Genomic DNA, 12,741 nt, shown 5'->3' on the forward strand with positions numbered 1-12,741 from the left:
CCCGTGCACCCCCCCACCTCACCGGGCCCCATCCCGTGCACCCCCCCGCCCCATCAGACCACGCATCCCACAGTCCCCAGGGCCTGTGGTTCCACCGCCAGCAGCTTTCCTCCCCGGCCCCTCGGCCCCACTCTGGCCAAGCTGATGTCACTGCTCGCCTGGTCTCGGCGTTAGCCTGCCGTCTGCCACCCAGGCCCCTTTCTCAGTCCCCCCCCACTTTCCTCACACCCTGCTTCCTGTCCCTCAGCTCGTCCCTTTGATTCTACCCCCAAACTGCATTCCGGCTCCTTTCTCTCCTCTCCACCACGGCTGTCCCCACCTCGTCCGTGCCAGTGTCTTGTGTCTCTTTGATGACCAACGTGGTCTCCTCACTGGTCCCCCAGCTCTGAGTCTTGCCCCACCCAGTCCACTCTCCTCACGTCAGTAGGAGGGAATTCTCTGAATGGTCCGTTGTGCCATGCCATCCCTCTATAACCCTCCGTGGCTCCCTCAGTCCTTAGAATGAAGCCCAACTCCCAGCAGTCCTGCCCAGACCGGCCTCTCCCCCCACCAGTGCCTCCACCAGACCTGTCATCACTCCCTTGGTGTTTGGGGCTGGGCTGGGCCGGGCCATGCAGGACCTGGAGCCAACCCGATGCAGTGCTTGCCTTGAAGGCTCCAAGATGCCGGGCAGAGGGACACCGAACGGCCAAGCCCAGTGGGACACGGTCAAGGATGAGGGAAGCCTGCGACAGAGATCGTCAGAGGGGGCCTGCAGAGGCTGACAGAAAGGGTGGTCTCAGCTTCGGGTCTGGGAGAGGCAGGGAGGGAGGTGGGTGCGGGCAGGGCGTCCCAGGTGGGAAGGGCTGTCAGGTGAGGCCCAGTGCAGCTCCAGAGTCATTCGCTCAGATACCTGTTCAGGGAGAAGCTGCCCTGAGCACCTGCTGTGTGCCAGACGCCCAGCCAGAGCCCTTGGCGCCTCCCTCCACCCTCACAAAGGGCTGAAATGAAGGCTTTCTTACCCCCATTTCCAAACGGAGGGAGCCCCGAGGCCCAGGGCCCTGACGTGGTTTAGGCGTGACACGTGGCTTCTAGTGAGGCTCTGAGGCAGGTTTTTTTGCTTCCTTCCTCCCTCCCTCCCTCTCTCCCTCTTCTCCTTCCCCCCTTTCTACCCCTCCTTCCACTCCTCCAACAGCATCTTCTGGGTTCCCGCTCTCTGGATGCCTCACCACGCCTGCTTCACACACAACACACAGCTCCTGTTTCAGGGACACCTGTGTGCTCAGCCCAGCCCGTTGCTGGATGAATTGTTGAATGTGGCACAGAGAGGTTAAGTGACTTGTCCAAGGTCACACAGCCAGTAGGTAGCAGAGCCTGGGACTTAAGCCCAAGTGTCTGCTCCAAGCCCGTCCCCTGCCTACTCCCCGCCACTCCCCTCTTCTTCCTCCTCTTCCTTCTTGTTTCTCTCCCTCTCTCCCTCCTTCTTTCTCTCTCTCAGCTCTAAGTCAGGTCCATTGCAGCCTGTCAGATTCTTTGAGTGGCAGGATTCCTCTTCCCCTTCCCAGCGGTTGTAGAAACCTGTTTCTCCCGCCTGAGCAGAGAGGGGCTGAGATGAACCGTAGTTGTCTGCTTGGAGTAATCAGTCATTCTCCTGTGGTTTGTGTAGCCATGTGAGGAGAATAAGCCACCATATGGGATGGCTCCGGGAGGCTGGCGGTGTGAGCAGACCCAGACGTGGCCCACGTGCTCGAGGCTGCAGTGGATGAAGAAGTTCATTGTCATGATTTTGTGATGTGTGTTTAGAAAGTTTCCAACATGGAAATCCTGCTCCCGTGGTCTGCTCTGCTGCCACCTGCTGGGGTGGCCTTGGGCCTCCGCTGTCCCTCTCCGGCCTCAGTTTGCTTCTCTCTGCAATGGGTGGATGCCAGTCTTGAGACCACGTTGAGCATGAATGGTCTGGGGGGCTCGCAGCTGTTGAGACTGCTCCCTCCCCATCATGCCTGGTCTACTCGGGCTTTTATACGTGGGCTCTCCGTGCCGCCCTGCAGGGGAGGAGAAGGGGAAGCAGGGGAGGATGAGGCTGCAAGGCCCCAGGCAGTGCAAGCTGGAGCCAGGCTTCCCTCCCGGAGGCTGAGGCAGGGCAGGGTGGGGAGAGCAGGGCAGGGTGGGTCCAGGGCCACTGTGTCTCTGAGATTGCAGAGCTGCGGCCTGGGCCCCGTCATCGCCCTCCTGCTGTCTCCCCTGCCAGGCTTCCTGGACTGGGTCCCCAAGAAGATGCAGCGGGTGGGCTGCGTGGAGCTGCTCAACACGGTGCAAAGGCGCGTCCAGCCGCGGCTGCACGTCTTCGGCCACATCCATGAAGGTCAGTGGGGGTGGGGGCCTTACCTGCAGGGGGGCGGGGCGCCTCACTGGCCCTTCAGGGGGGCTGTCTCACCTCCCTTGAACCCAGTCACCGCCTCCCTGACCAGAGGGAAATAGCCCATTTCCTACATACACTTCGTAAATGCCTGTCCCCGTGTCGGCTGTCAGTTAGCTGTTGCCGAAATGTTTTATCGTAGGAAGATGGAAGAAAAGTCTAGCAAGACTTAGAAATAAGTTTTACTTCCTTGGAGCCCTGCAGCTCTGCTGTGCCTCCTCCGCCCTGGGAAGTCTTCGGAGATGGCTGGGGGCTTTTTGGAGGAGGGGACGTTTGGATGTGACACGGAGGAGGTGTTCGAGTCGGGGGCGCCCTGTGAGCTCCTTACAGAGCAGGTGGCCCGTCCTGTTGCTCACATCCCTACGGCCTGGCATGCAGTAGGTGCTTAATGGATGGGGAGGGCTGCCTGCCTGCCCAAGGGGCTTTATTGGCATCCCCCCCCCCCGCCACCGCCCCCCACACACAGACAGCCGTGAGGTTCTGCCTTCTGTCCTGGGGGCAGGACCCCTTGCTGTGTCCACATCACCTGGGGAGAGTGGGCAGGGTGGCCGTGAAGGTGACTGGTGATGTCGGCTCCAGCCGTGACTGCCCCGGCCTGTCACTGCACAGGGCTTACCTCATGAGACCTCAGGCTTCCTCACTGGAGTCTGATTTCACCAGTTTGCTCCTTTTGAACCGTTATCCCACCTGTCCAAGGCTTCCTGGTCCCCTTGTCCCCTGCCAGGAAGCACATGGTTTTCCCCCAAGCTTGTCTCCTGGCCTCCTGAACCTCTGTCTGCTTTGGGCCAGGGCCCCTGGGGCTCACATGGCTTGGTCCACATCCAATCACTTTCCTCTGCATCGCGCTGTCAGGGGCAGGCGTGATCAGACCTCTCCAGCCCCAGAGAGCTCACAGACTCCTGGGCAACAGATGAGCCGTCAAAGGCAGACTCTGAAAGGTCGTGGGAGAGATGGACAGCTCTTGTGCTGTGGGATAATAGTAACGGCTGTCATTTTCTATAGATCTACTGTGGGCGTGTAGTGCCCTCAGATGCAAGGTTGTGTGTGATCCAAACCACACCCCTGCATGATTGTACAAGAGAAATGCAGGCTCCAAAGGATGGGTAGCCTGCACAGAGGAGGGGAAGTGTCCCTTTTGGTTTGGAGGTGAGCTGAGCTCAAGGTTGAGGAGGATTCTGACCAGTAGATGTGGTGGGAAGAGGGTATGTTTGGGGACAGAGGTGAGGAGAAGAAAGTACATGACAACGATGGTGGGGATGATAATGATGGTTACAATGATGGTAGTGATGATGGAGATGGTGATGATGACGGTGGTGATAATGACAATGATGGTAATGGTGATGGTGATGATGGAGGTGGTGATGATGGTGATGGTGATGTTGGAGGTGGTGATGATGATAATGGTAGTGATGGTGGCGATGATGAGATGGTGATAGTGACAATGATGGTAATGATCATGATAATGGTGGTGATGATAATGGTGATGATGGTGATGGAGCCACGTGGTGATGGTGATAATCATGGTGATGGTGATGATGATAATGGTGGTGATGATGGTGATGGTGATGATGGAGGTGGTGATGATGGTGATGATGGAGGTGGTGATGATGATAATGGTGGTGATGATAGTGATGGTGATGATGGTGATGGTGATGATGGAGGTGATGATGGTGATGGTGGTGATGGAGGTGGTGATGATGGAGGTGGTGATGAAAATGGTGGTGATGGTGATGATGGAGGTGGTGATGATGGAGGTGGTGATGATAATGGTGGTGATGATGAGATGGTGATAGTGACGATGATAGTAATGATCATGGTGATGGTGATGATGGTGTACGGTGGTGGTGATGGTGATGGTGATGATGTCAATGATGATGTCTCACCATGTGCTTTCCAGGCACTGGGCCGAGCATGTGAATTATTATCTCATTTGCTGCTCACAGCAGGCTTGGGAGGAGCATCTGTCATCGTCACCATTTATAGATGAAGAGCCTGTACTGGATGGTTTCAGTAGCTCGCCCCAGACATCTTCAGCCCCTTGTGGCTGAGTTCCCTCTGACTACCACACTCACCAGACCACCCTCACTGCCCTGGGTCCTGGTGTCACCTCTCAGCCCTGACAGCCGTGTGCTTACTTTCTAGGGTACGGGGTCATGGCGGATGGGACAACCACCTACGTGAACGCATCTGTGTGCACCGTGAACTACCAGCCCGTGAACCCACCCATAGTCATTGACCTGCCCACACCCCGGAACTCCTGACTGCCCCCACGGCCCCAGCGCTTCCCACCCGCATCAGCTACGTACACCTAGCTGAGAGCACGGACCTCCAACCCCCCTTCCTTTCATGCAGACAGCCCGTCCGGCTGCGGGGACCAGCCCAGCAGGCGGGCTGAGGCCTTGGAATGAAGAAAATCACCCCTGACTCTTCAGCCTTCTGTCATTTGGAGTCAGGACCCTGCAGGTCCGTCAGGGGTTCTGTGCTCATCACTGATTTCTGCGTGTCCCTTCCGTGTGTTCCTTGTTAAAGGACCTGCTACGCTCGTGGCCCTGTCCTGCTTGGGAAGTGACTGAATCTTTATCCTTCTCCGTTGGACACCCTCGTGGGTTTGGGAAGCCGCTGCTCTTGGACAGATCCTGGGAGTTCTGGCACAAAGTCTCCTTCTCACCGAGGGTCTGTGTGGCTGCAAGCCTCAGGGCTCGGGGGTGGGAGGGTGTGTCGTAGCCTGAGTGCAGGCGGCCCTTCCGCTCCTTCCAGGCATCCGAGGGAACGATCAGGGACGTCTCAGGAATCGGGCTGCACCTGGCCGGGCCGACCAGCCCTTTGCTTCACTGATACCCCGTTTTCTTCCTGTGGGCATTTTTGCTGATGTAAACTGTGGCCTGAGCATCCCGGGCACCCGCTCGGAGCCTGGACTTGGGGGGTTGTTTCTACGGAACGAGCCTGATGAGGGCCCAGGGCCAGCTGGAGGGTTCCCAAGTCCTGGATGCCCCTGGTCCCCTGGGGGCTGTGCTGCTCTGCAGAACTCAGAAGGCTGAGGGCTCTGCGGGCCGAGGCTGCCCTGTACGCGCCCATATGGGTGTGGACACACACACACACACACACGTGTGCTCACACCCCCCTCTTAATTTAATAAAGTGGACCCCGTGGTTCTCATCGCCCTCGACTGGGTCCTGTACCCCGGTGGGATATCCCTCGCCCCTCGGATTTTGGCTGCCGTGCCCACAGCCGAGGGAGGCTGAATGGTTCACAGTCGTGCTGCCATGTCCCTGGGTGCCAACCGGCGGCCCCCACGGGAAGCTGGCACAGAGACAGAGATGGGCTTCGGTTCCGGCAGCTCCACCCAGGGCGGGCTTCTTTTTCTTCTTTAAATTAGGACTGGGGGGTTGGGCTGAGTCTCTGATGGACAGAGAACCAGCAGGGTCTCGTTGGGGTGAGGCCAGTGAGGCAGGATTGGCACGTGCAGGGTCAGATTCTGCCTTTATTTAAAATTTGGATATTTTGTTCATCATAGATTTTTTTTCCTGCATTAATTTTGATTTTTAAAAACATTGCATTAAAATAGTATCATTTATCTCCATCTATGAGCTTTTTGGCGCCCCTTAAGTTGTACACCTGAGAGGAGGGCCCTGCTCACCTCCCCCTTGTCCCAGGCCTGGGACCAGCATTTAATGAGCCCTTTGCAGATATGATCTCATTTCCAGCAGTCTTGCAAGGTGGGTACTGCTGTCCCCCTTTTGGAGACGAGGAGATTGAGATCAGAGAGGTGAGGTAACCTGCCTGAGGGTGCACAGCTCAAAAGAGGCAGAGGCAGGATTTGTACCTTGCTCTCTGGCTTCACAGCCCCTGCTCTCCCACCACTCAAAGCTCCTGCCCTACAAGGCAATGCACGGTCCAAGGCTCTTTTTTTATTAAGGGTCCTATTCAGCACCTGTCTGGTTCATTTCTCATGGAGAGCCCCTGGAGTCTTGGAGGACCCTGTTCTCTGTGCCCAGGATCCCAGGAGACCATGATTCCTTCCCTACTCAAGTGGGGCTCCCCATGGGGCGAGGGGCACCATCCGGGGAGCCCAGTAGCAGCATCACGTTGGCCGAGGCCAGCTTTGCTCCGCAGGGTGCAGGGTTTCAGGAATCCTTTTTGGCCCAAGTGGTTCCTGGTAGCCGGGGATGTTTACAGGGTCTCTGGGGACACCTCTGACGCACGGCATGTGTGTGAATGCGTGGGGGGAGAGGACTCCAGGCCCTTTCAGTAACCTCTACTGAATTTCTATGCGGACCAAGAACTATAAACTTAAAAAAAAAATGGTTTTTTTCCTAAGGTACCTTCAGAATATGGTGTATTTTTATGTGGAAAATAAAAGTTATGAAGGCAGCTGTTACTTTAAAAGAAAATTCATTAAAAGTCCTTGAGGTATGAAAGATGATGGCATGCTCCTCAATCATTTCGGCATAACTTGATTGTGGCTGTAATTTTTTTGTCAAGCATGTCAGACAATAAAGTCTTTGTAAAAAGAAAGAGAAGTCCTCCGGGTGCCTCTTCCTCTGTGTCTCCGGGTGTCGTGTGGGGCATGTAGGGGAGGAGTGGCGTCCTCCCGGCCAAGTCCTGAGTCCTGGACTGAGTTCAGAGGCCAAAGACCTTCCGTGTGCCAATAACTGGCATCCTTCTGCTTGCTCCAGCTTCCCTCAGGGGTGGTTGGCACGTGCAGTTCTGTGCCTTGTTGTGTTCAAATTGCCGGAGCACCTCGTCCCCCCAAAACAGAATATCTCGAAATGGCCTTAGCTCTGGCCTCTTCTCGGAGCAGCAAGTTCCAATCCAGCCCTTGTCCAACTAAGGGTCCTGGTGTTGCCCAAGAAAAATACTGGCAGGTGTAACAACTCCAGTTCCAAAGCTCCCTGTGCTGTAGCAGTTCTGCCATTTTCATCCATCCATCAACCCATCGATCTATCCACTCATCCATCTACCCAACTGTTCACTTACGCATTGATCAATCCGTTGATCCGTCCATCCATCCAACCACCATCCATCCATCCAGCCACTCACTCACCCACCCATCCAGCCAGCCCACAAACATTCACTGAGCACCTCTCTTGGACCTGGCTTGGAACAGGGATGTGGCAGTGGTGGTAGTGATAGATTTAGGAGGTAGGGGCGTGGGGAGACAAGGATGGTAATGGGTGTTGGCTGCCCGTCATGGAGGAGGCACATGGGGCAGGAAGAACAGGTTGGAGGAAGGGTGTTGAATTCTGTTTGGGATTCATGAGCTGGAGGTGCCCTTGGGATATGCAGGGGGAGGTATCCAGTGGCCGGGGACAGTGGCGGGGGGGGTGATAAATGGGCCTGCAGGGGAGGAGCCTCTCTGGAGACCTATATTTGTGGGTCATAACCAGAGCCATGGGGCTGGGGGAGCAGGCTGAGGGAGCCTGTGATGGCGTCAGCCCTCGATGACCCTCTCCTGTCCTCAGACTGGCCCACGTGTAATACGCCCTTCCAAAGAGTTCCCCTCCACCAGAGCCTCACAGGTGCCTTCAACGACCGGTCCTGGGCCTTGGGTCCCCGTCCATAGCCGGTGGAGAGGAGCTGCTCTATTTGAGGCACCCCTTCTGCTACTCTAGGCCATTGTGTACCTGAGCAGGGGTCCCGGGCAGGGGCAGGGACGCACCGTGGCTGCTGCCGCCTCTGGTAGTGCTGTCACATTGCAAGCGCTGCTTAAGCGCCTGGTACCCGCTCTGCTGACAGGCGGCAGCTGCTAAGCTCTGAGCCGTGTGCTCCTGCTGCCTTCAGTGTAGACGGGCTCTGATGTGTCCGGGGTTTACACAGTGGTGCAGGTGGTTCAGCACTCGGGCCTCACTCATGCTTTACAGCCATCTTTCCCCAGGTGCCCCCGTGGCCTGATGGGACGATACAGGATGTGTCCCTGGTGATGCTCCTATTGTCCCTGGGAGCCCGGTGGGCAAATCCAGCGAGCTGCCTCTACTCCCTCTGCCTCCGCCCTTATGGGGAGCTCGTTCTCAGGGAGCCCAGCCCCCAGCTGCTTTTTCTTGCAGTTCAGCTTCCATGAAGCTGGGCCTTGAACCTCCACTGGGACCAAGTTGCCAGGCCTTTTTCTTCCAGGAGACCCCTGCTCCACCCTCCTGAATAAGCTAGGAGAGGTGACAAGCTCTGTGGACCCAGGCTTCATCCAGTGCTCTCCCCTAACGCCACCCACAGCTCCTAGCTGGGCCCAAACCTGCCTGGCCAGCTGGGGGTCTCGTCACGGAAGATCTTAGACACTCCAGAGGGCCCTCAGCCCCACCCTCCCCTTGAAGGCATGGACTGCGAAGTCTTCCACGATGTGAGAATTAGGCCCTGCTGTCTGGAAGCTCGAGGAGCACTTTGGAAGGCTCATCTGATCCCAGGAAAGAAGCTGAACCCTTCAGCTGTTACATGCTTGGGGTCCAGTGAGCGGCAGACACAGTCAGGCTTGAGGACCCCAAGGAAGATCAAACCCAGTGTGCAGGGGAGATCAGGGAAAACCTCCTGAGAGGGAGCCTGGCTGGGCCCTGAACAACAGGAAATGATTTCCCTCTTTTAAAAAAAACTTCTTGGGCTTCCCTGGTGGCGCAGTGGTTGAGAGTCCGCCTGCTGATGCAGGGGACGCGTGTTCGTGCCCCGGTCCGGGAAGATCCCACATGCCGCGGAGCGGCTGGGCCCGTGAGCCATGGCCACTGAGCCTGCGCGTCCAGAGCCTGTGCTCCGCAACAGGAGAGGCCACAACAGTGAGAGGCCCGTGTACCACAAAAAAGAAAAAACAAAAAAAACAAAAAAAACAAAAAACTTCCTATTTTGAAATAATTTTAGATTTACAAAGAGTTGTAAAGAGGGTACAGAGAGTGCCCACACCCCCTTCATTCAGTTTCCCCTAATGTTAACATCTTATATTCCTATGTTACACTTATCAAAACTAAGAGATTAGCAGTGATATAAGACTATTAGATCTTCATTTGGATTTTTTTTTAATAAATTTATTTATTCATTTGGTTGTGTTGGGTCTTCGTGGCTGCACGCGGGCTTTCTCTAGCTCCGGCGAGCGGGGGCTACTCTTCATTGCGGTGCGCGGGCTTCTCATTGCGGTGGCTTCTCTTGTTGCGGAGCACGGGCTCTAGGCACATGGGCTTCAGTAGTTGTGACACGCGGGCTCAGTAGTTGTGGTGCACGGGCTTAGTTGCTCCGCGGCATGTGGGATCTTCCCGGCCCAGGGCTCGAACCCGTGTCCCCTGCATTGGCAGGCGGATTCTTAACCACTGCGCCACCAGGGAAGCCCCTGGATCTTTTTCATTAACGTCCCGTCCACGAGACCATGTTGCATTTAGTCATCGTGCTTCCTTAGCCCCCTGTGGTCGGCGATATCTTCCCCGCCTTTCCTCAATTTTCATGACCTTGAAAGTTTTGAAGAATACTGACTGTTTTGTAGACCGCCCCTCAAGTTGGGTTTGTCTGATGATTTCTCATGATTTGTCTGGGGTTATGTGCGGAGATGATGTGTCCTTCTCGAGGCATCGTATCTGGGGTAACAGGAGACCACCGCGACTTATCACTTTGGCTGTTAATCTGATGGCATGGTTACGGGATGTCTGCCAGGTTTCTCCACCATAAAGATACCAGTTTTCCTTTTCCATACTCAGTTTGTTAGAAACGAGTCACTAGCCCAGCTCACACTCAGGAGAGGGGAATGAAGCATCCAAGAACGTGGACGTACGATAAGATCACCACAGTAATGAACACCTATTTGGAGGAGGCATTTCAAGGCTATGCAAGCCTCCTAACGTTTTGCCCACTAATTTTAGCAACCATCCGTGGACCTTGCCTGGATCAATGGTTACCGTGGTGTTCTCACAATGATTTTCTATTTCTTTTTCCCTCCTACATTTATTATTTGGAATTGTTCTGTAAGGGAGGTTTGTCCCTTCTCTGTCATTTATTTATTTACAGCAGCATGGGTATTCTTTAGGTTAGAATCTCATGCTATCATTTATTTCATTGGTCAAATTGTTCTAACTGTCCATTTGGGAGCCCTTTCGAATTGGCTCCTGTGTTCTTTGGACATATTCCTATTTTTTTGTTTGTTCGTTTCACTCTCTTGCTTTCTGCTCCAGGCTCACCTTGTGTTTCTCTCACCCCAGTGCTAGCATCAGCCATTTCCCCATAGAGTTCTGGCTCCTTTTATTTAGAAACTAAGATCTGGATTGTAGATGGACTGGTTGCTACTCTCACTATTTCTAGACCCTCTTAGTGGCCAGAGCTAGGAAATATTTGTAGTATACTAATCCATGTATACATACACTTATCTACCCCTGCCTCTGTATCCTTCCGTCCATCCATCCAGCTATCAGCTATTTATCTTAAAATAAGCATTAGTTCATACTGACAGCCTCCCCTCTGACGCTAAACCAACAATGCAGAATTTACTCTTGCCTTGCTGCCTTGCCCATTTGTAACTTTTTTCTTTGACAATCAGAGCCTGGCTCCCATATCTACAATCAGTTTAGGTATTTGTTTGACCCTAGGATAACTACAAAGCACATAGTCTCAGAACTGCAGATCTGTACCCCTGTAAGAAATATCGTTACCAACCAGAGAACAGGGTTCATGTGCAATCTTTTTGTCTTTAGCTTTACGGTCTAAACTCTGCTTTCCAAGGTTAAACTGGTCAGCTCCTTTCCCCCCACCTAATCAGTGAGGTTTTGTCATATACCTGCAATACAATTAGATCCTTTAGTCACAGTCTGCATTCCATCCTGAGACTCCCTGACACACTGATTGGCTGTTTCAAGTTTGCATACAATAGAGTTCACTCTTTGTAACGTACAGTTCTATGGGTTTTGACAAATACTTAGAGTTATGTATCCACCACACCAGTACGCTAGGGAATAGTTCCGTCACCTGAAAAATTCCTTTATTTGGCCCCTTTTTAATCACACCGTTTTCCAAAATAGCTGTATGCTTTTGTAATCCGACGGGCAGTAAATGAGTATTCCTGTTGGTCCGCATCCTCACCGGAATTTGGTATTGTCAATTTAAAAATTTTAACCAAATCTAAAAAAAGGCTACAAATGAATCTAGCTACAAAACAGAAATAGAGTTACAGATGTAGAAAATAAACTATGGTTACCTGGGGTTAAGGGGGAGGGAAGGGATAAATTGGAAGATTGGGGTTGACACATACACACTACTATATATAAAATAGATAACTAATAAGGACCTACTGTATAGCACAGGGAACTCTACTCAATACCTGTAATGGCCTATATGGGGAAAGAATCTAAAGGACAGTGGATATATGTATATGTATAACAGATTCACTTTGCTGTACACCTGAAACTAGCACAACATTGTAAATCAGCTATACCCCACCCCCAATTTTTGTTTAATTTAAAAATTTTTAACCATTTGAGTATTGTTATATCTCATTGTGGTTTTAATTTCCATTTCCCTGATGACTAATAATGTGGAACATCTTTTTATATGTTTATTTGCCATATTTCTTTTGAGAAGCACCTGTTCAGGTCTTTTGTGCAGCAGCTGTTCAGATCTTTTGTGCCCTTCTTTAAAAACTAGGTTGTTTTTTTTCTTGTTTTTGAATTTTGAAGTTCTTTAGGCACTGGATACAAGTCCTTAATTGAATACGTGATTTGCAAATCTTTTCTTCCAGTCTGTAGGTTGTCTTTTTATTCTCTTAACAGTTTCTCAGAGCAAAAGTTTTTAATTTTCATAAAGTCCAGTTTATCGATTTTTTCTTTTATAGATTGTGTTTTTGGTGTAGCACATCGACAAACCCAAGGTCATGCAGATTTTCTCTGACGTTTTCTCATAGAAGTTTTATGTTTACATTTGGGTCTATAATGCATTTTGAGTTAATTTCTGTGTAAGGTGTGAGGTATGTGACAGTTTCATGTTTTTTCAAATGGACACTATGTTTCCATGGAATTGCCTTTGCACATTTGTCAAAAATCAGTTGAGTATGTTTGTGTGGGTTTATTTCTGGTCTGTGATTTTGTCAAAATCATATTCTCCTGATTACTATAATTTTATGGGTAAATCTTGAAGTTGGGTAGTATGGGTGCTTCAATTTTGTTCTTTTTCACAGTTGTTTTGGCTAATTTAGCTCCTTTACATTTTCATATATATATATATTATATATATATATTTCTTTTCTTTTAATAGATCTTTATTGGAGTATAATTGCTTCACAATACCGTGTTAGTTTCTGTTGCACAACAAAGCGAATCAGCCGTATGCATACACGTGTCCCCACATCCCCTCCCTCTTAGCCTCCCTCCCACCCTCCCTATCCCACCCCTCTAGGTCAT

The 12,741-nt window shown here is 52.2% G+C and overlaps 1 protein-coding gene across 1 annotated transcript in view; it reads left to right on the forward strand.

The window, feature by feature from the left end:
- Positions 1-6,894, forward strand: part of LOC113621130 (metallophosphoesterase domain-containing protein 1) — a 26,194-nt gene extending 19,300 nt beyond the window's left edge. Inside the window, exons 3-4 of the mRNA XM_027107899.1 lie at positions 2,228-2,341; positions 4,538-6,894. Coding sequence (XP_026963700.1) covers positions 2,228-2,341; positions 4,538-4,656 — 233 coding nt within the window. The 3' untranslated portion in view covers positions 4,657-6,894. The remainder of the gene's footprint in view (positions 1-2,227; positions 2,342-4,537) is intronic.
- The last annotated feature ends 5,847 nt before the right edge of the window (positions 6,895-12,741 follow it).

Source organism: Aethalodelphis obliquidens, unplaced genomic scaffold, assembly GCF_003676395.1.
Source record: "Aethalodelphis obliquidens isolate GAN/ISIS:26980383/991018 unplaced genomic scaffold, ASM367639v1 scaffold8, whole genome shotgun sequence".
NCBI lineage: Eukaryota > Metazoa > Chordata > Mammalia > Artiodactyla > Delphinidae > Aethalodelphis > Aethalodelphis obliquidens.